The 24,128-nt window shown below is 43.0% G+C and overlaps 1 protein-coding gene across 4 annotated transcripts in view; it reads right to left on the reverse strand.

Annotated features, from left to right (window-relative positions):
- The window catches only part of ANKRD44 (ankyrin repeat domain 44), a 348,412-nt gene extending 343,898 nt beyond the window's left edge, over positions 1–4,514 (reverse strand). Inside the window, exon 1 of one of the 4 annotated variants that reach the window (XM_055379331.2) lies at positions 4,226–4,473. In XM_055379331.2, coding sequence (XP_055235306.1) covers positions 4,226–4,252 — 27 coding nt within the window. In that variant the 5' untranslated portion in view covers positions 4,253–4,473. Of the gene's footprint in view, positions 1–4,225 lie in introns of all 4 variants that reach the window. The other 3 variants (XM_031008706.2, XM_031008708.3, XM_019022688.4) reach the window with 3 other exon arrangements.
- Positions 4,515–24,128: the final 19,614 nt, after the last annotated feature.

Here is a 24,128-nt window from a genome sequence, read left to right on the forward strand (position 1 = left end):
TATTCCTGTTTTCTTATCCATAAAATAGAAATCACACCACCACCTACCTCCTAGTGTGGCTATGAGGATTAAGACATGATTCACTGCAAAGGCTCAGTATACAATAAGAGCACAATAAATGTGTGACATTATTAGGTCTCTGCCATGAAACACCAGCCTCAAGTGCACTCTCAAAACCATGTGATTGGGTCCTGAAACAACCAGAAAAGTTTCTAAATAAAGCCTTTCTTTTCCCTTCTTCTGTGCTGAAGACAGGACTACAGCATACTGTTTGCTTTAACACCAGTGCTCTAGGGAGCCATGGAAGAACAAGGGCAGCCCAGTAAAATATGTAACACGTCCCAAGGCCCCACACTATGGGCTAGAAATCCTGCTCCCAAAGTTACACAGGATTTCTAGTCTCTTGCCACTGCCACCGCTGCCAGCCACTGCCTTTGGCAAGAAGGTAGGTGACTCAAGTGTGAACTAGGACTTGGCAAGGGAACACCAAACCAGAAGGCCTCCAGGCAGGAAGCTCCAAAAAGGCCACCTGCTGAAACAGTTTGTCTGCAGGCAGCCTCCGAGATGAAAGTAGTGTTCTGCCATCATTAACAAATGCAGGTAAGAATAGTGGGCACTTTAAACATGCAACAGAACTTACCATCCTAGCTTCATAACTCTGAAAATAAATTTCGGGTAGAGATCCAGGCTGAAGATACGACCACACACTTAAAATGACTACAGTGCCTTTAACTATATGACATAAAGAACACCCTAAAACAGTCAATATCAAATCAATTTTCAAAAAGGTTTCATGGCTATCTTTGAGTCAAATGCCTTAGATCTGTATTTAACAAAATTTTCTTTCCCAAACTTAAAATTATCTCACTTTACCAAAAAATATAAAACTCCTAATGTCCACATACAAGGAACTAATTACATTATTATATTAATGACATAGTTGAGGATGTTCTATGTTACACAGGGTAACCAGTTCCTCCCAGTTTGCCTGGAATTTTCCCGGTTTTAGCCCCATATGCTGGGACACCAGTCAATCTGCACAAACCAGGATGGTTAGTGCCCCCTAAGGCTGCAAGAAAAATTATGTGTGCCCTGTGAAGAGGAAAACAGAAGGGACACTGTTACAAAAGTTACAAATGCAGAAGTGCTAAATGCCAAGTTTGTTTGTTTGTAGTGATAGCTCCCAGTTCCTTTTTTACAGTGAAAAAAAAAAAAAAAAAAAAAGACTAAAAATCACACTGGTCTCTCCCTTTTTCTTTTTACTCTCCCGAAAAAAAAAGAGTTAGGAAAAAACATTTTCCTTCTCTTACAAGATTAAGAGGTCACTACAGGACTGACTGCTGAAGTAGTGTCTGCTTCACCTAGCAAGCTCCTGCACCCAGCTTTAGCTGGAGAGAAAATGTCATCATCTGTCACCCCTGTCTTTTGCCACATTTAAAGACAAATCCAGGCAATTTGTGTTTCAGGTTATCAACAGTAAAAAATCCAAGAGGCCTAGCAAAAATCAAGATTCACTTCACAAATAGGGCATTCAACAGATGAGGTGCCAGGCACAGTGGCTCATGCCTGTAATCCCAGCACTTTGGGAGGCTGAGGCAGGTGGACTGTTTGAGCCCAAGAGTTCGAGACCAGCCTGGGCAACATGGCGAAACTCTGTGTCTACAAAAAATACAAAAATTAGCCAGGTGTGGTGGCACACGCGCCCATAGTCCCAGCTACTGGGGAGGCTGAAGTGGGAGGATGTTTGAGCCTGGCAGGCCAAGGCTGTAGTGAGCCATGATCATACTATCGAGTCAGAGTGAGACCCTGACACACACACACACAAAAAAAAAAGGAGGGAGAAATTAAGAAGTGGTTGTTTTACTAGAAGCTGAATGGAGAGCAAGGTACTCCTGTACAAACTCTAAGGCAGGGATTCCAAGCAGGCGGGCGGCTCCCTGCCCACAATGATGGAGCAAAACTCTTCTAGCAGTGGTCTAAGCAAATGGTTTTAAAAGTTAATCTGTGAGGTTAAGAACTGACTTCTAAGAATTGAGTCTCAAACAGAAAAGGTAAGACTATATAAGGCAAGAAAGACCACACACTTACTTCCTGGACCTAAAGCTACACAGAAACCATCGTTGTTCACCACCCCACCCCACCCAGGCCACTTCCCCACCCCATCTCCTTCTGACTTTGTCCCAAGATAGACTGGACATTTTCAGAAGTTCTTGAATCTTAAAACGCCTTAGGTTCTTTTTACGTATCTGGAGATGGAACCAAATAAACGTTGTGTGACTCTTCCTTTCTCTCCATACTCATACTAGTTTATTGGGGGAAGGAAGGAAATATACTTGGAAACATCTTAAAAGGCAACATCTTTGAAATTCCTGCTCTGATAAGCCCTGAAGAATAACTTCCTCTCTTTGTAAGACCAAGTAATACACTTCTCACTAGGGTTGATCTTGATCTAGGAAGAGATGTTTTCTTGTAACCCTTACAACACATCCAATGAGATGATGGAGCTATCCTATACCAACTGTAGCAGAAAGTACAAGCACCTGGAAGGCAGAAGACAAGAGCTAGTCCCAGTCCTGCAGGCCTATAGCTGGCATTCTTTGAGGAAGACTTGCTTCACTTCTCCAGATCTGTTTTGTCATTTAGAAAATGAAGGGTTTGGGCTAGATCATCCTTAGAGTCCTTACAACTCTAAACTTCTATGTGATGTTCTTTCTTATATGTGATAACAATACCTATTAGAACCATTCTTTGTACTTTGAAGATCTAGGGATTAACAGACAAGTACAGCAACGTGTACTAGCAAAGATGACAGGCCCAAGACACGCTAAAACTGTAGGATTTAAAATAAGCAAATGTCTAACAGTTGGCAAAGTATGTGACCAAAAGGTGAAGGAAATCCTGATATCAACTTACACTTTTAAATGCTCTGGAACCAATGAGAACAAATACATTCATCACAAGTACCAGCTGCTCGTCTTACTAAATTTAACAATAACATGAATTTTAACTCAGTGATTTCCCCATCACCAACCCCGCCAAACACCTGTAAATATTTAGGAAAAACAAGCTAAAAAAATTGAATCTAAAAGGCAGGAGAACAAATCATTGCAAATCATTGTGGTGACGGACTGCACTTCAGTTGCAAGATGTTCTGGCTGGATACTAACTGGAGAACGCAAGGCAGCAGATGCAACCCATGGACAAGTTTGAGGTATTTAATACCAAGGGCTGGTAAGTCTGACCCTGTAGTCAAAGTCAAGATTGCCTCTCTGCCTACCAGGACCCCAAAACAAAGTTCCTTTCACTACCCACGAATAAACGGGGGTGGGGGTAGCAAGCCGTTTCCTTTTTTCGTGGAAAGAGCTGCAAAGAGTTTTGTCATACAACTTGGTCTGGCGCCTGTTAGTGTCAATGTAAGAGCAGCAGAGTCCGCGAAGGTGGCTGTTACCATCCACAGACCTGCGGCGAGGACTGTCAATCCGATTCAGCAAATAACCCCACCTCTCCAAGCCAGGACTCCAGAGCTGCCCTGTGTGGTGTCTCAGCAAGGAAAGCCAACAAAGCTGGTGGACACAGGCAGACCGTAGCCCACCGCCTGTGAGTGGAGGATCCAAGCCGACTTCACCTCCTCCTCAGAGGGACCGGCCCGATCCGAAAGGGCGGTCTCCAGGGGTCCCCATCCCGCACCACGCACACAGCCTGGGGCAACTAAAGAGGAAGTCGGATGTCACATCCAACGGATAAATAAAGACAGCCCGGCCACACAAGAGCCGCATTCTGGGCAGGACTCCTGCTAGGTTTGGGGAGGGGTCCCAGTCTGCGATCCTTTCTCCCTCTTCGTGCAGCGTCCTCCTCCCGGGGGCGCGGGCCGGCGGCGCCCACGCAACGCGGCGCGGTGCGAGTCCCGAGAGCACCTCGAGCCCCCGGCCCCCTCCCCAGCCCCGCCGGGCCCGCGGCCGCCGCACTCCCGCACGCCGGCTGCCCAGCGCCCAAGGGCCCTGCCCCAGAGTCGGGCGCGCAGTTCCGACGGCCCAGGGCGGGGACGGCGCCGCGGAGGGGAGCTGCCGCCGCGGGCTCTCGGAGGCACCGGCGGCCGCACACACTCCTCCCCTTCGCCGCGAGTAAACAGCTCTCGGGCGCGCTCCAGCCGCGCCCCCATCCCCCCGCCGGGCTCCGCGCCGCCCCGCGCCCGCGCGTCCCGCCCGCCGGCGCCGCCGCCCCCTACCTGGTCGGTGAGTTTGAGCACTGCCATTCTTCCGCTCCTTCGCGCGCACACACATGCAGGTCCCCGGCCCGCAGATGTCACGCCGGGAGCCGGGGAAGCGGAAGGGATTGCCAGGGGAAGGGAAAAAAATCTGGCTCCCGAATTTGACAGCCCTCCCCCTGCTCCTCCTCCGCCGCCGCCTCCTCCCGCCGAGAGGCTGACACTGGCTAGTGGGGTTTGCAGCCGAGCCCGCCCGCCTTTCCACAGGAAGTACCGGCTGCTGCCAGCCGGGCCGCCACTGACATCACCGCGCGCTGGCTCGCTCGCCGCCCGCCGCCTGGGCCGACGCTGCCTCCTGCCGCCCGCAGCCGAGCCGCGCAGCCCGGCCGCCGACGCTGCCCCCGCGCCCGCACCGGGCCGCCGCCTGCCTTCCGCACCTGCACGCGGCGCCCGGCCGGGCCGGCCCCGGGCCCTGGGCGGATCGCGGGCCTCCCTGACGGGTCTCACACATATGGGTGGGGAAGCCCGCGGGGGCACACCCAGAGGGGGCAGGAAAGGCTCTCACTCACACGCCGTCCACTTTAACCGGGGAGATGGGGTCACGCCCCCTTCCCCTAACCCAGAATCAGGTGGTGGCAGCGCCCCGAAGATCCCACCTCGCCAGGGACCGCAATTACGATGCTCTCTTTGTTTAATGCCAGGAGGCAGCGGACACATTGTGATTCTTTAGAGGGTGTTTGCCAAACATTTATGGGTGGAGGGAACAGAAGCTCTGGCCCTTCCACCTTGTTCTCTAGCCACCTTCCAGCTAAACACACACACACATATGCACACACACATACTATTGTTAAATTCAAACACCCTGGGTTTGGTTTTTGCTGGTGGGGGTGGAGTGGAGTTCCTGGAGAAGCAAAGCAGTCCTAAATCACCGAGTTGATGGGTCTTTTGGGTGTTCCCACCAGTCCTTACTGATCTCTACAAAATCCCAAGTTACCAAGCTCTTCAACAAATAGAAGACAGCTGTCAAACACCATGGGCTACAGATACAACGGGCATATTCGTAAGCATAGTAGCTGTTGATAGTTCTGGAATTTGGAGCAAACACTTATTCATTGAACAGCTATGTACTGAGTCCCTACCTTGTCAGGCACTGGCTAAGCACGGGAATAAACGGAGAGCATAAATAAGATAACCTGCTCTCAGAAGATGCCAACATAAACCACATAGTCTCTGCTAATGAATGTAATTACAAACTGAGATAAGGGATCTCAAGGGAAAACATGCTTCTGAAGTGAACCCACAACAAAGGAATCAGACCAGACTGGTGGGTGAGGGCAGACTTCCCTGAGAAAGTGACAGGAGTTGAGATCTGCAGAAGGGAGAATTAAGCAAGCAAGTGGAGAGGAAGTGCTCCCAGGCAGCCCCATGTGCCCCTGGCAGGCCATAGAGCAAATCTGTAGGGCAGCATTGAACAGCTTTGAAGAGCAAACTAGAGCTACAGAATTCTTTGGTCAAGACCAAACATCTACCTCTACTGTATATTCACAAACCAAATGTCCATTCTTCCTCCCTACTCTTAGAACCTCCCCCAAAGATTCCACATGAGACAGGAGAGAAAGGAGCATTAATATCCTCACATTTACCATCCAGCCACTCTGGTTGTCGAAGCAGCTAAATCTCAAATTTACCTTTATTAGTCTTATAGATTATAATTCAGATCATGCAGACAAGAAGAACCAAGGAACTTTGATCCTGGCTTCCACTCCTCTGTTATCAATGTTGCATGGAAACAAACAAAAAAAAAATTCTAAGGCCTTTCTCAGACATACAACAGATTGTTTATGTTGCATCTATGAGTCAGTTCTTCACTGCTGTTATTGGTATGTCTATTTACTGAACACCCTGCATGGCTTTGTAAGTAAACTGAATAGGACCCTGCATTCTCTACTTAAATAGAGCCATCTTTCAGAAGAGTGATAGCAAATGACTTAATTTGGAAGATTCACTCAAGATCCAATTTGATTCATCGCGGACATGCCTGCACCTAAGTTCCTGGGGCCAAAGCGAGGAGGCAGCAGTTCTCCACCCAATCAGACCATCGTCCTCTTTTTGTAACTAGTATCTTTAACACTCCCCTTACTATCCTGAAAGGTAATTTGTGGATAATATTACCTACCAATACAAATTTCAAAAAAAAAACAGCAACAATATATTGTCCTAATTGTACAATAAAGGAAAAATTAAAGGAGGGTAATTTATAATGAATATGTATTTCAGTAGGTAAGTGGTAAAACACAACTCTCTTTGTCTTCTGACAAAACAAAGTAGTAAGATGCTTCCACCTATATGGAGAGGCTTTGTGAATGAGAGAATTACAAATGCAGACAGATGTGAATATACAGTGTTAGGAATTCAAACATCAAGATTGGTGTTGTCATAGGTGACCTGACTTTGTGAAAGGTTGAACAACTTGTGGCCAAGTTCCAAATAAAATAGGGAGCAGAAGATTTGGCAAAATTTATTGATAAGACTACACTTATCAGAAGGTCTGCTTTTAATGTGTTAGCCAGTACTTTGACAGTGATTCATACACTTTGTTTACTTCATTAAATGAGACTCAGACTCAGCAGTTGACTATATTCGGTGAGCTTGAGAAGCCAGAATGCCCCTGGTATAATGTAGAGAAAGAAATCCAAAGGTTTGTGGAGATGGGAATGTTGGAATAATTTTATCATGTATAATCTGTACAGCCAACCCCTACATATTCCTGGAGAGCCAGATGATGATCTTTATACTGAAGCATTGAAAAATACAGGCCGGGCACCATGGCTTATGCCTATAATCCCAGCACTTTGGGAGGCTGAAGCAGGTGGATCACCTGAGGTCAGGAGTTCGAGACCAGCCTGGCTAACATGGTGAAACCCCGTCTCTACTAAAAATACAAAAAATTAGCCAGGCGTGGTGGCATGCACCTGTAGTTCCAGCTACTCGGGAGGCTGAGTCACGAGAGTCGCTTGAACCCAGGAGGCAGAGGTTGCAGTGAGCCGATGACGCGCCATTGCACTCCAGCCTGGGCAACAAAGCAAGACTCTGTCAAAAAGAAAAAAAAAGAAAAGGAAAGAAAAATACATTCCAGAGAGAAAGTCAGAAAAACTCTCTAGTAGCTGGATATGATGGTGGGAGATGCTTTCGTTGAGATGGTTCCTTGATTTTTATATTAGTGGGATCCTGCGACAGCAATGGCCAAGTGGCAGCACTTAGCTGGCAGAGACAAGGTGGACACATTTACTGTAATGGACAGCAGAGACAAAGTAGTACTTAAAGGTCTTAACCTACAGGTATATCTGGCAGTGCCCTAGGTTGTCCTAGGAATGAAATAGACGGGCAGACTTTGGAAATAGCCATTGATCTTTATAACAGACAAAACTCTACATCTGCCACCTGAAAGCTCCCTTGAGCCATCAAAATGAAATTATCTTTCATTCAGTTTCCGTACCTAAATGAGTTCACAGACACAGAGCTCCTTGATTAAAAGGGAAGCTGGTCCCCTTCAGGAGGGTCTTGCAGCATTGTCATAAATATATACTACAAATCCTCATCCAAGCCTTATCCAAAGGAACCTGATGTATTTTTCTAGGCTGAGCGAGTGCTGGGAAAAAGGAAATACCCAGACATTTGAGGGATCACTGACACTGCTTCTGAATTAATGCTAATTCCTGAGGATTGCAAACACCACTGGATCCACCAATCAAAATGGGGATCTATGGTAGGTGATAAATGAAATTTTTAGCTAAGTATAAATCAGTGTGGATCCAGTAGCTCTGCAGACCCAAACTATAGTTATCTCCTCAACTGTTAGTTAGAATAGACATACTCAGTAACTAACAGAATCCTAACATCATTTCTCTGACCCACAGAGTGAAGTTTAGTATGGTAAGACAGGCCAAATGGAAGCCTCTGGAATTTTCTCTTGATACCAGAATAGAAAACCAACAACAATGCTCAATCCCTGGAAATATGTAGAAATTGGTACCACCAGAAAAGACGTAGAAGATACAGGAATGATAATACTGTCATATCTCCATTTAACTCACCTGTTGGGCCTATGCAAAAGATCTTAGAGAATACCTATGATTTGTTATTAAGTTGTAAACTTAATCAAATGGTAATGTCAGTTGCAGCTGCTATTCTATATATGCTGTCTTTACCGCAACAAAGCAACACAGCCCTAGGCACGTGGTGTGCACTATTGATATGGCAAATGCTTTTTATCTATTTCAACTTTCACCAAAAGTTGTTTTCTTTTATATGGCAAGATCAACAGTACACCTTTACAGTCTTCTCTAGGGGATGTAAACACTCCCACTCTCTGGCATAATCTCATCTGCACAGGTCTTGATCACTATGTTAAAGACATTGAGCTGACTGGCCCTGATAAACAGGAAGTAACAAATATTTTAGCTGCCTTAACAACACACGTGAGCCAGAGATTGGGTATAAACCTCAAGAAAATTCATCACCTTAGTGAAGTTTCTGGAGGTCCAGTGGTCTAGAAAACACCAGGATATTCTCTCCAACGTAAAAGACAAATTACTTCACCTTGTACCATCTACCACTAAGAAAAGAGACACAATACTTTCTGGGTATCCTTGGATTTTAGAGGCAATATGTACCACATCTGAGTGTGATGCTGTGACCCATTTATAGAGCAACTCATAAGGCTGGAATTTTTTATTAGGAATAAGAGGAGAAGAAATATCTGTAGCAGGACTTGATGACCCAGAGGAATCCAATGATACTTAAAGTGTCTGTGGCAAATAAGGATGCTATATAGAGCCTCTAGTGAGCCCTGATTAGATCTACAATGCAGAATTCCTTAGTTGTGGAGCAAGTCATGCCCTCTTCTGCAGATAACAATTTTCTCTTTGAGGAATGGTCCCTAGCTTGCTAAGTGAATTTGAATGACTGGCCATGAGACAATCAAGTGACTGCAAGCTCAGCTGCCCATTATCAACTGAGTGTAATCTAATCCACCAATCCATAAGACCGGACATACACAAGAGCAATTCCTCATCAAATGGAAATGGTATGTAAGAGACTGAGCTTAAGCAGGTCCAGAAAGCACAAGTTGCCTTAGCAGGTAGCTCAGATTCCTTTGATACTTACTCCTGGTGCCTCCTTATCTTCAACTTCATGGGGAATTTCTTAAGACCAGTTAACTGATTTACAGACAGTTCTCCTAAATATACTGGCACAAGCTGGAAGTGGTCTATTCCAGCATCACAGTCTCAATAAGGAATGCCCCCGATGACAGTACTGAAGGGAAATTTTCTCAGTGCAAGAAATTTCCAGCAGTGCACCTAGGGTCTACTTTGTCTGGATTAAGAGAGACGGTCAAAGGTATAGATCTACACTCATTCACAGGCAATTATTGATGGTTTTGCTGAATGGTCAGCAACTCGGAAAGATGAGGTGGTCCGGGAAAGAGGTTTGTGGGTGCACCTTTCAGAATAGGCACAAAGTGTGAGGAATTTGTGTGCCATGTGAATGCTCACCACAGAGCATCTACTCTGAGAAGGCTTTTAGTAATTAGGTGAATGACGCATTCGGTGGAGTGGGCCTCTTTCTCCACCTACTGCAGTGCTTGCTCAAAGTAGCCGTGGAGTCAGGAATAAAGACTATGCTTGGGCTTCAAATCTTAGGCTTCTCTGCAGTAAGGCTGATATCTGACAACATCAGAAATCACACATTGAGAGGCACCATTTCCAAGGGAGACTAGTCAGCCATGTGGTAGCAAATTGATTATTTTGGAACCCTTCCTTCATGGAGGGAACAGTTACTTGTCTTCACTAGAGTAGACACATATTGTGGATATGAATTTGTTTTCTTTTCCTTTCTTGGTTTTTTTCTTTTCAGGTAGGGTCTTGCTCTGTTGCCCAGGCTGGAGTGCAGTGGCGTGATCTCAGCTCACTGCAATCACTGCCTCCCAGATTCAAGCGATTCTCACACCTCAGCATCCTGCATAGCTGGGATCACAAGAGTGTGCCACTACGCCCAGCTAATTTTTGTACTTTTAGTAGAGACAGGGTTTCATCTTGTTGACTAGGCTGGTCTCAAACCCCTGGCCTCAAGTGATCCACCCACCTCAGCCTCCCAAAGTGCTGAGATTATAGGTGTAAGCCTCCATGCCCAGCTGATATGGATTTGTGCCCAGCGAGTGTTTCTTTCCTTTTTGGAGATGGAGTCTGGCTCTGTTGCCCAGGCTGGAGTGCAGTAGCATGATCTCGGCTCACTGCAACCTCCACCTCCGGGGTTCAAGTGATTCTCCTGCCTCAGCCTCCAAAGTAGCTGGAACTACAGGCATGTGCCACCACACCTGGCTAATTTTTACATTTTTAGTAGAGATGGGGTTTCACCATGTTGACCAGGCTGGTCTCAGAACTCCTCACCTTAGGTAATCTGCCTGCTCGACCTCCCAAAGTGCTGGAATTACAGGCATAAGCCACCATGCCCGGCCCAGAGAGTGTTTCTGACAGAACTACCATCCATGACTTATGTTGTATCTTACTCACTGTTATATAGTCTACACAATATTACTTCTTTCTGAGGAACTCATCTCATGGCAAAAGAAATGCAGCAAAGGACTCATGTAAATGGAATTTACCAGTCTTATCAATACCTCATCAGCCAGAAGCAGCTCACCTGGAAGGATGATGGAGTTCTACTGAAGACTGAGTTCCAGCACCAGCTAGGAAATACCACACTAACATAGTGAAGTTACCTCTTGGAAGACACAGAAAATGCTTTGAGTCAGGAGTCAGTACATAGTACTGCTTCCCCCAAAATACAAGGTCCAAGAATCAAGGGTGGGGCTGGGAGGGAGAAGGGAGTGGTGGTTGTAGTAGAAGTGGTTCTTTTCATCATTACACCCAATAATCCACTCATACAGTTTTTGCTTCCAGTGCCTGTTTTGCTTTGAGCTCTGCTGGTTTGGGGGTGTTGCTTCCCAAGGGAGGGTTCCCACCAGGGATCACAATTATGGTTTCTTTGAATTGGAAGCTAAGACTGGGATGTGTCCACTTTCGGTTCCGCATGCTATGGAAACAACAGGAAAAGCAGGGGTTACCTTTCTGGGTGGGGTTACTGATTCCCATTATCAAGACAAAATTGGTTTGCTACAACACAGTGGGAACAGGGAGGACGATGGGGACAGGGAGGATGATTGGGACAGGAAGGACTATGTTCTGGATTTTCTGTGTTACCCCTTAGCACTTCCATATCCTATAATAAAAGTTGATGGAAGCTACTATAATTTTTTAAAAGGATTAAAAAATGGATTCAGACCCTTCAGGAGTGAAGATATGAAGAGAAGAAAAGGGCCTCTCTTCCAAGCTTTTAGTTCTAATAACTAACCTTTTCCCATTGTTCCCAGCCCTACTGGTGGTAGCTGCTTCTTAAAGTTACTATCTCTGTGTTCCCTTTTTGTTTTTCAGTCCTCTAACACCTATTTAAACAATTCCCCATGTTAAACAGGACTATTTAAGCAATTCCTCATATTAACCCTTTTCTTGTTTAGAAACAAAAGTATAGCTGACTGGGCATGGTGGCTCATGCTTGTAATCCCAGCATTTTAGGAGGCCGAGGCGGGTGGACCACTTGAGGTCAGGAGTTCAAGACCAGCCTGGCTAACATGGTGAAACCCCATGTCTACTAAAAATACAAAAAAAAAAAAAAAAAAAAAAAAAATTAGCTGGGCGTGGTGGTATGCACCTGTAATCCCAGTTACTAGGGAAGCCGAGGCGGGAGAATCATTTGAACCCAGGAGGCAGAGGTTGTGGTGAGCTGAGATCGCACCATTGCACTCTGGCCTGGGCAACAAGAGCAAAACTCCATCTCAACAACAACAACAACAAAAACAAACAAACAAAAAAAAGTATAGCTCACTGCCTGCACTCATTTGATTTTACATAAACACGCCCTTTGAGGTTGAAGCAAATCTGATTTTCAATGTGAAAATAAAATCTAAAAACTGTTCTTGGAGTTATTTCTAAACAGAACTAACATCAAAATCATCTATTTCAGAAAAATCAGATTCATCAAGTAACTCTTCAGTCAACAACTGTTCAAGAACGCTGTTAACATCACGTGTAGGAATGCTACGTTTTCTAGAATTTGACATTTTCAGCGATCGAGAATTACTATATTTTGTAAACAGAAATGCCACTACTAGAAACAGAATGCTATAAATAGAATGACGTCTTTTGTTTTCAAGGTCGATATGTCAGAGCGATGCAAAAATAATAAAAGTGAGATATTTCATGGCAAAGTTATCTCAGGGTAAACATTGCATCCACAAGCGCTGCTGGCGCATATTCTCGGGGCAAACGGGAAAGAGTTATTTCTGTTAAAATAATGTAGGTTGGGCCAGGCGCAGTGCTCACACTTGTAATCCCAGCACTTTGGAAGGCTGAGGCTGGCGGATCACTTGAGGTCAAGAGTTCAAGACCAGCCTGGTCAACATGGTGAAACCCCATCTCTACTAAAAATACAAAAATTAGCTCCGTGTGGTGGTGGGCACCTGTAATCCCAGCTACTTTGGAGGCTGAGGCAGGAGAATCGTTTGAACCTGGGAGGTGGAGGTTGCAGTGAGCAGAGATCATGACATTGCACTCCAGCCTGGGTAACAGAGCAAGACTCCATCTCAAAAAATAATAATAATGTAGATTGTTTTCCTGACTAGATCCTGACTGATACCACAACACAGTTACATTCCTAGAATGAAAAAAATCTAAACTAAACTAAAACATTGTGTTTATATGTAAAACGGGTTAAGTTCCAGGCTAAGATAATTGCAAACAGATTTTTACCTACACGAATATCCAGTGGGACATTTGAAAGACCACTTTCCAGGATAGCTAGCATCTTTAATTTCCAATCAATAGAATGCTTGGGCATTCCATTCTTTGTGACAACCAAATATGTTATCTCAAATTTCAAAAACATTCCCTAAAGAACAAGGCCGAGAACCATGTACTATAGTGACCATATCCTATGACTTTACTAAATCTACCCAATATACCATATCACATTTCGCTATGGTTGTTTTATTTACTTGATGTATGCTTTTTTAAATTTTATAAATATAAATGTGCACGTAAATGTGTGTGTATATCTGTATATCTGTGTTTGTATTTTATATGTTTATATAAAACATATGTATTAGTCCATTCTCATGCTGCTATAAAGGACTGCCCATGACTGGGTAGTTTATAAAGAAAAGAGATTTAATTGACTCACAGTTCCACATGGCTGGGGAGGCTTCACAATCATGGCAGAAGACAAAAGAGGAGCAAAGTCATGTTTTACATGGTGGCAGGGAAGAGAGCTTGTGTAGGGCAACTCCCCTTTATAAAACCATCAGCTCTCATGAGACATATTATCCACTATCATGAGAACAGCACGGGAAAGACCCACCCCCATGATTGAATTACCTCCCACCAGGTCCCTCCCACGATAAGAGGAAATTATAAGAGCTACAATTTAAGATGAGATTTTGGTGGGGACACAGCCAAACCATATCAACATATAAACTTATGAATACACAGTATTTCACTGTCATGGATGCTATAGTGTGCCACCCTGTTCCCACATTCAGGACCAAAGCCTTTATGCCCCCAACTGCAGAGAGTGTTGCCTGCTGATAGCTTGAAGCTGATTCTTCCTTCAGGAATTACCCTCAGTCGGAAGCAACCACCTCACCTCGTTACAGTCCCTCCCTTGAAACTATTCATATCCAGTGAATGTGAGAGTACAAAGGCCCAGCCCCTTTTGCCTCACTAAGGACATCTCTGAAAGCACATCTTAGCTCCAACACTCCCTCTGGGATCCGCTGGGGCCTGTGCTGCAAATGCATCACAGATCAACTTCTCCTTCTACCCAGTCCTGCTCTCCTCATCCCCACCAGGGTTGTGCCTGAAAACATTCCCCAGTAAATAACCTGCATACAATTCTCCATCTCAGAGAATGTTGCCTGGAGAACCCAACCCAATATAATTATATATTTTGGCTTCACACTGGTGGCTTAGATAGTTCATCCTGTTTGTAAATAAATCAGAACCATCTCCCTGACCTGGGTGCAAACCACAAGTAGAGGCAGATAATGATGATTGCTGCATGAGGTTAAATCCTGATGAGGCTCTGCACTCTCTTCACACGGAGACTTTTCTATTTTGAAACTATTGTGCCCCTTGACTGAATGGCTAAGTTACAGAAGATCCACGGATGTCTTAGGGGTATCAAATGACCTTCACAAAACAAAACCAAGGGCCTATCAATCTAGGCTAAGGAAATTAGAACATTTCCTCAATGTAATTTTTATTAACGTATATCTGTAAGCACTATTTATTTCTGCACCTACAATGGTTCCTGGATTCTAAACAGTCATGGAGTTTAAGTTTGTAAAATTGGTTTAAAAACAACTTTTCAGAGAGCAGAAGATGAAATTTTTCACTCCATGAAATATCCCATATTCTATGAGCCAGCACATGTAAAGCACACATAACAGAACCTGGTACAAAGTAAATGCAAGATGAAATACACCATACTCTGTGAGTCAGCACATGTAAAGCGCATGTAACAGAACCTGGTACAAAGTAATTGCAAGATGAATGTTAGCTATTATATCTATGATATTAAAATGTGAAAAGATGACACCTTAGAATTGAAGAAATATGGTTTTTTAAATCAATATTATAAAGTTACTTTTAGTGTTGATTTGTTGAAATTTATTATCTTTATCCCAGGGAATGCCTTCCTTGGCTCTTGATCTTTATTTCCCTTGACCTGCTAACAAACTTATAAACAGTATCATTCGATTAAATATTTCATTGTTTTATTTGCTATTGATCATCTATTCTCTTTGTTTTATGGGTGTTAGCCTTCCATAATTTCATATGCTTTGTTTTTTATATGTGTTGTTTTTCTCATTATAAACTTCTAATGGGTACTAGACATGCCTTACACTTCTTTGCATAAATTCGATAAATAATGACAAACTGCTTGATTTTAAAAGCATGCAATTGGAGGCAATATTAGCTGGCAATTCTATTCAATATATACTAAGTTTTTCTGTGAATGCCTACTTGTAATCTCACCTCCTACAAAAAGTATAAAAACCAACAACAGAAAAAAAAAAATGTTGAGAAATAGAACAAGTAGAAGGAGTAAGTTAGCCAGGCACAGTGGCTCACATTTGTAATCCCAGCACTTTGGGAGGCTAAGGTGGGAGGATCGCTTGAGCTCAGGAACTTGAGACCAGCCTGGGCAACATGGTAAGACTCCATCTTTACCAAAAATACAAAACTTAGCAGGGCTTGGCGCAGTCCCAGCTACTTGGGAGGCTGAGGTGGGAGGATGGTTTGAGCCCAATAGGTGGAGGCTGCAGTGAACTATCATGCCATTGCACTCCAGCCTGGGCAACAGAACCAGACCCTGCCTCAAAAAAGAAAAAAAAAAAAAAAAGAAGTAAGTTATTACAGTGCCTCCTCTGAGGCATTGCTAAAATGAATATTGTGTTTGTTCTGCATTAAAACTTCTGCCTTTTACTGTGGTTTTAAAAATGTTATTCCATTTATTTTTAACTTCTTCAGACAGCTGTCCTGGAAAAAATAAAACAGTGGAAGGTGAGAAAGTAAGATTCACCATAGAATACAAAGGGATAAAGGGGGCAGGAAAGAAGAGAAGCTGCAAAGAAATGTAGATGGAAGCACCAAGCTCCTTTAAAAGAGAGAAAAACCCTGACTGGGCATTTTATCATGCAATTATGGTCCTTAAACTTCACCAGGACACTGTAGAGTCTCAGCAACCATTCTCAACCTTCCTGCAGAAAAATGATAGCCCAAATTCACATTTATTTTATTTTATTTTATTTTTGAGACGAAGTCTCACTCTTGTCGCCCAGGCTGGAGTGCAGTGGTACAATCTTGGCTCACTGCAACCTCCGCCTCCTGGGTTCAAGTGATTCTCCTGCCTCAGCTTCCCAAGTAGCTGGGTTTATAGGTGTGCACCACCATGCCCAGCTAATTTTTGTATTTTTGGTAGAGACAGGGTTTCACCATGTTGGCCAGGCTGGTCTCAAATTTCTGTCCTCAAGTGATCTGCCCACCTCGGCCTCCCAAAGTGCTTGGATTACAGGCATGACCCACCGCACCAGGCCCATATTCACAAAATTTAAATGCCCCTCTTTCTTCTCCTTCACAGCCAAACTTCTCAAAATAAATGTCTCTTTTTTTCTGATCTCCACTTCCTCACCTCCTCCGCCACTCCACAGGGTGCCCCTGAGCCCACGGTCCTGAAAGCACAATTACTCTGATCAGTTCCACACAGGTCCATGCTGACAACACTCTGTCTTAGACCCTCCTCGTTTCTCCCGACCTCCAGTCCCACCCAGTTGCCTGCTTCTCTCTCGGATGTCTCAAAATCACCTCATACTCAGCACGTCCAAAACAAAAATTAATAATCTTCCTCCTCCAGTGTTCCCCCCTCTCGGTAAATGACACCACCCTGGACCCAGTGTTGATCTAAGAACAAATGCTGGGGCTCACACTTGTTATCTCGGTTTCCCTCTCACCTCTCACATCCTGCCAGTTACCGAGTCTTGTCAATCCATGTTCTTTAAATCTCTTGAATCTGTCCCTAACTCTGATCTTCCTGGACCTCACTCCAGGCCAGTCTCATGTTTATCTACTGATTGGAAGGCCGATAAGCATTGGTTTCTTCTGATCTATTCTCCACCCCACAGGCAGAACAATCTTCTGAAAGACAAGCCTGATCAAGCCACAACCCCTCCAATGGCTTTCCATTGCCTTCAGCCTGTTTACAAACACCTCAGCATGCATGATGTTCAGAGTCCTCACATTCCCCACCCATCATTCTTCTTGCAGAGAAGCCACATTGCTCAACTCTGGGGGATGCCATTCCCAGCCTAGTCTGTGAATGATAACTGCTGGAGTAGTGCAGTGCACAGTCTGTGTGCCTAAACAGGGCAACCTTGCCTCCGTGTCACACTTTATACACTGTGCTGAAAGCAGCTCCCCGATGCATATTTCTTCTCTCTCTGAGCCTTTGCATATTGCTGTTTCCTGTTTATACTTTCACCCACCTCAATATCATTTTCTTCTGGTTAATCTTGTACTTCAGATCTCAGTTTAGGTATCACTAACCCCATGAATTTTCTCTTACTCACTTCACCTCCCAAGTTTGGATTAGGAGGATCCCTAAGGTTTATGTTTAGTGCCCTCTGCTTAACCCCTATTATTGTATTTATCCCTTGATCCTGTAATTGCCGGATTACTTTTCTGTCTCCCTCTTTTAGGGCATGGACTGTGTTTAATCCACCTTGATGTTTCTAGTTCATTGTATAGTATCTGGCACATAGTAGATACAGAGCAAATACTTTTGAATGAATGTAACTTTGAGTAAATAATTTAATCTCGTCAAATTAGTTTACTACTAGTCAACTTAGTTTACTACTAGTCAAATGAGGCTAAGGATGCCTGTCCTCAATACCGTGGAGAATCATATAATAAAATGTATATGAAATTGCTTTGAAAAGTGGAAAGAAATACATAAATGAGAGAGAAGGAGAGTGAACAATTGGTATGGCATTATGATAATGAGAAAGTGACAAGGAATGAGATGATTTTCTGGAGAGAGAAGCAAGAGAGACACATTTCCACCCTATCATGTATAAGAACCAATGCCTGTGCTGCTGAAGTGAGTGCAAATTCTGCATCTTATTTCTGAACTAGGATGAGAAGCCAGAATGTTTCAAAAGGTGGGAAATGAGGACTGTAGTAATCAAGCCACAACTTCAGCTTATTAATTGGTCACACAACCAGTGCTGTATATTGATTTATATGTCATATACATAATATATATCAATTTTGTCATACATATTAAGATATATATGTTATTAAGATCAAGTTTCTGATATTTGTTTGTTTATTTAATTAATTAATTTTTGTAAAAAAGACCAAGTTGCTGAAAATGGTGAACGAGGGGCTCAGATGGTCAAAGAATAAACACAGCTCTTCTTCCTTGGGCATCGGTTGGATTTAATGATTCAGGGAATTAAGTCACTTAACTTGGTAGGTAACTTGAAGCAGTATTTTCATATTTACATAAGCAAACAGAGATAGTATGGCATGGAGTGTAACATTTGCATACATCTTTTAAATCAACCTGAGACCCCACACATTTTGTGTTTGCAATGGACCTCTCCACACTATCTCCCTCCAATCCACCCCTCACCAAACCTTCCCACTCCCAAGCTCTAGGAATAAGTCTTTATTCACTTATGCTCTTTGAGGGCCTAGGAAAAGTTTAATAAGTGTTGCTTTTAGAAGTTTGGTGACCTTCTATGCTGCTGAAATGAAACAAAAACAGTAACCTGGCTCAGGAACTCTCACAAATGTGGCTGGTACACTTATATCGAGGGTCAAGTTTATAGTTGATTATTAATTTATGGGTCTGCTTTTTGTTCCTAGCTTACCCATTAAACTGTTGAACAATTTTGTAAATATTGGTCACTGGTCCCCAGAAGAATCAAAAATTTGTAAATATAGAGGAATTAGTGCTAACTGTCCACAAGAAAATAATTCCTTTTGTTTTGTTTTGTTTTGTTTTGTTTTGTTTTGTTGAGACAGGGTCTCACTCTGTCACCCAGGCTGGAGTGCAGTGGTGCAATCTCAGCTCACTGCAACCTCCACCTCCCATATTCAAGCGATTCTCCTGACTCAGCCTCCCAAGTAGCTGAGACTACACTACAGGAGCCCGCATCAAGCCTGGCCATCAAGACTAATTTTTGTAGTTTTTTGTAGAGATGGGGTTTCACCATGTTGGCCAGGCTGGTCTTGAACTCTTGAGCTCAAGTGATCCACCTGCCTTGGCGTCCCAAAGTGCTGGGATTACAGGCATGAGCCACCCCACCTGGCCAGAAAGGAATGCTAAATTCATAATTCCTTGCTGTTAGGACACAGTGGCATCATAATCTTTGTATATAATGGTCAACACATTATATCTAAAGGAAGGAGAGGGGCCGGGCGCGGTGGCTCATGCCTGTAATCCCAGCCCTTTGGGAAGCTGAGTCGGGCGGATCACGAGGTCAGGAGATCGAGACCATCCTGGATAACACAGTGAAACCCCTTCTCTACTAAAAATACAAAAAAATAGCCGGGCGTGGTGGCAGCTGCCTGTAGTCCCAGCTACTTGGGAGGCTGAGGCAGGAGAATGGAGTGAACCCAGGAGATGGAGTTTGCAGTGAGCCAAGATCGTGCCACTGCACTCCAGCCTGGGCGACAGAGCAAGACTCTGTCTCAAAATAAATAAATAAATAAATAAAGGAAGGAGAGAAGGGAACTAACATTTATTGAGTCTCTACTATGTGCCATCCACAGTGCTAGGTGCTGTAAATTCCTCACCATCTCTCCCTCACCACCCCAGACACAGTTAATCCTTTGTACAATGTCTATACCTGATATAAGCACTTCTATTGGACTTTCCACTTTAAACAACAATGAGTTGTCTGTTTCCCACTCTAGTGTAGACTCTTCGAGGGCAAGGCTCATTTTAAATTCACCTTTTTATCCCAAACATACACCATACCTGATCACATAATACATCTTCAGTTAAAATTTTTATTAGCTAAACAAAAGTTACCTCTTCCAATGTATAGGACATTGTGAAGAAGCTAGTGCATTCTTCATTCTCCAAAAGTCAGCTGCTCATTCTAAATCATCTTATACAGTTCTGTCCATTAAGGAAATGTAGAACATAGCATTATGTCAGTTTTTTGCTATGTTTTCAGGTCTTGGAATATTTCCAAGTATCTCTCCTGACCCCCAGCCAAAAAAAAAAAAAAAAATCATAGAATCAATCTATAACATACACTGCCATTGTTTGAATGTGTCTCCTTCAAACTTCATGTTGAAACTTAATTCCCATTGTAGTGGTATTAAGAGGTGGGGCATTTTAGGAAGTGATTAAGTTGTGTGGGCTGTACCCTCATGAATGGATTGGTGCCTTGTAAAAGAGCTGGAAGGAGCTAGTTTAGGCCTTTTATTGCCCTTCAGCCTTCTGCCATGTGAGGACATGGTATCGCCCCTTCTGCCATGGGAGAATGCAGCAAGAAGGCCCTTACCAAACATCAAATGGCTGCATCTTGCCCTTGGACTCCCCAACTTCCAGAAGTGTAAGAAATCAATTTCTATTGTTTACACATTACCCCATGCAAACAGCTAAAATGTGTACCATACACACTTTTTGTTATCTTTACAAAGCACTTTTTTCAATAATATATTAGGTAATCTGTGAAATACATTTTTTTTTTTTTTGAGACCGAATCTCTCTCTGTTGCCCAGGCTGGAGTGCAATGGTGCGATCTCAGCTCACTGCAACCTCTGCCTCCTGGGTTCAAGCAATTCTCTTGTCTCAGCCTCCCAAGCAGCTGAGACTACAGGTGCATGTCACCACACCCGGCTAATTTTTGTATTTTTAATAGAGACAGGGTTTCACCATATTGATCAGGCTGGTCTCGAACTCCTGACGTTAGGTGATCCACCTGCTTCAGCCTCCCAAAGTGTTGGGATTACAGACGTGAGCCACTGTGCTCAGCCAAAATAAGTCTCTAAAGTAAATTATTAAGTGTAAATGTCCCCAGTTTCAGTGGCTTTAACCAATGACAGACAACAAGACTGAAATCACACTGCTTATAGAGGATTAAATATCCTCTGATTCTGAAATACCAAGTCTGTATTTCTGAGTCTGTAACCACAAGATGATTTTTCTTCCTCCCCAAATTTAAAGTAATCAAAATATGGAAATTTCTTCCTCTCATCATTGCACTTTAGAGTGTATGAGAAGTGTGCACCATATACATACACATACACACACATGAGCATAGAAGAGGAAAAATAATTAGAAAGTAGGGGACTAGTCAACACTCTGATTTAGAACCAGCTCAAATTTATGATTTCAAAAGTTTTGAACCTAATCCAACTCCTCTGAAATTCAAAGTTACTTGACATTTGGTATATTGTGACTTCCTGTTTTTGTAAAAGAACATTTTCAAAAATGGTTCAATGAGCTCTTTGGACAGTCTCTAACTCCTATAATGCAAGATTTGGAACATTTGGTGGTAAGTAAATAAGGAACATATGCAATATATTTTTTAAGATGTGCATATTTTCCAAAACCCGGGGAAAAATACTTGGCCAAGTCTATCTGTGGTTTCATTGAACACTTGAAAATTAGTTAATGACATTCAGAGACACAAAGATACAGCTGGGTTTTTCCATCCAGTCTGCGGAACATGTAGCTGTCAACCAGCAATGATAGAACCCATAGGAAAGCACCCTCAATTTCTGTAGAAACAGGAAAGAATTTAGATTTACTGTCTGGCACTTTGGTGGTTGGATGTAGCATTCGCAAGGAAATTAAGAACAAAGCAAAAAAGTCCCAAAATGTGCTTGCATGTTTCACATTTACTCTTTCTCTGCTGTGTAACTGCCAGTGCATGGCCCATGGTGAAAAATAAGCTGGCAAATATAAAATCCACCAAATAGTCTCTGGTAAGTCTTTAGGAGTACTGCAAGGTCTACAATAGATCTTACTGACATGCAAAAACTTTTAAGTGAAAAAACTCTTAGAATGCTGCAGGTAGGGATATGGAGCCCTAATTCCTCAAGCCCCAAGAGCCTGAGGTTACATTAACATTTAAACCCAAATATATTCCTGGCTATGAGCTCCCTACCTCCACTCCAGACCCTAAGTGATGCTAGAAAGTCATAAGGGTGTGTCACAAATGTTGAGGAATAAATCAACACTAGGAACTGCTACTCTCCCTCAGGGATTTGCTGGGAACCTACTGAGTCTGCTGAGCCCCTGCAACCCCTTGCCATCCCGTTGTCCCACTGTTCTGCTGAAGCTCAGAGAAAAGATATTCTCTTCATAATAGTCATCAGTGCTACCAAACCTGTAAAAATCCTTTGATATGCTGAGTGACATTGCTAACCCTTCAGGCCACATAGGGCCAATGCTATGCGCTGGTCCATGCAGAAATGTGGATACCATACTCTCTCTAGAGAATTCACACCTACTGCATGGGTCTGAAGCGATGGAGACCAAGCAGTATACTGTCCTCGCACTTCCCTCTCTCTCATCTCTGAATGTAGGAACGATCTTGCAGACTTTCCTGTGGTGTACTGTGAATTGACACCACTTAACCAGTTTCAGCTCAGACACAGTCAGAAACATCCACTATAGTTATTGTCAAGAAGTTCATTTTAATTTGATAACTTTATGTTGTTAAATAGATGTCAAATTGCCAAAGCATGGAAGACAAAGGAAATTAGAAAACCAGAAGAAAAATACAAATAGATATTATTCGTTCTAATGATTTTTCATACTACAATACACAATGGTCAAAGAATCAAAAGAAAAACATGCGATACAATAGGTGTTCGATAGGTATCAAAAAAGCATTTGATAAACTCAGCATTCATTGATAATTAAGAAACAACTTTTAAAGGTAAATGTAGAAAAATAGAAGAGAACAACTTCCTTAATTTGATATTTGGTATTTACCAAAAATTGAAAGCAAACCTGTTACTTCATGGTGAAAAGTTAGAAGCATTTTCTTTAAAGTCAGGAACAAAGCTAGGAGGCCAGCTTTCACTACATATTTTTTTTTTTTTTTTGAAGCAGAGTTTCACTCTTGTTGCCTAAGCTGGAGTGCAATGGCGCCATCTTGGCTCACTGCAACCTCTGCCTCCCGGGGTTCAAGCAATTCTCCTGCCTCAGCCTCCCAAGTAGCTGGGATTACAGGTGCATGCCACCACACCCACCTAATTTTTTTTTTTTTTTGAATTTTTAGTAGAAACAGGGTTTCACCATGTTAGCCAGGCTGGTCTCAAACTCTTGAGCTTAGGTGATGTGCCCTCCTCGGCCTCCCAAAGTGCTGGGATTACAGGTGTGAGCCACCATGTCTGGTCTGCTATCACTACTTCTACTCAACATTCCTCAAAAGAAGTAAGCTAGCATAAGGTCTGGAAACGAAAAAACAAAAGGGTCATTAATCATAGACAATATAATAGTTTACAAAACAATCTAAGAGAATTAACATATGTCATTAGCATTAGAAAGACAGTTCAATCAGGTTGTTCAATATAAAACACACATACAAAAATTAGTAGTGCTCCCATATACCAGGCGGCAGCCTTTTTTTTTTAACTATAAAGAGCCAAAGAGCAAATATTTTAGATTTTGCAGGCCACATGATCTCTATCTTAACTATTCAACTCTGCCATTGTAGTGCAAAAGCAGCCACTGACAATATGTAAACAAATGGGCATGGCTGTGTTTCAATAACATCGGGAGCAGGCTAGATTTTGCCCACAGTTTGCCATAGTTTGCAACTCCTGTTATACGTCATTGATGAAAAACTAGATAACATAATTTTTTTGTTTTTTTATAATTTTTTATTGACTTATGCTAACCACTAAGGTTAGGGGATAGGAAACATACTTGAAAAAGAAAAGATACCATTTACTATAGCAACCCAAACTAGAAGGTACCTATGAATAAATCTAACAAAATTTATACAAAACCTATCTGGAGGAAATTATAAAACTTTACTGCAAGACATTTAAAAAGATCTCAATAAGTAGAGATGGCTGAGCATGGTGGCTCATGCCCATAATCCCAGCACTTTGGGAAGCTGAGGTGGGTGCATCACCTGAGGTCAGGAGTTCAAGACCAGCCTGACCAACATGAAAAACCCCATCTCTACTAAAAATACAAAAATTAGCCAGGCATGGTGGCACACACCTCTAATTTCAGCTACTCGGGATGCTGATGCAGGAGAATC

Source organism: Gorilla gorilla, chromosome 11, assembly GCF_029281585.2.
Source record: "Gorilla gorilla gorilla isolate KB3781 chromosome 11, NHGRI_mGorGor1-v2.1_pri, whole genome shotgun sequence".
NCBI lineage: Eukaryota > Metazoa > Chordata > Mammalia > Primates > Hominidae > Gorilla > Gorilla gorilla.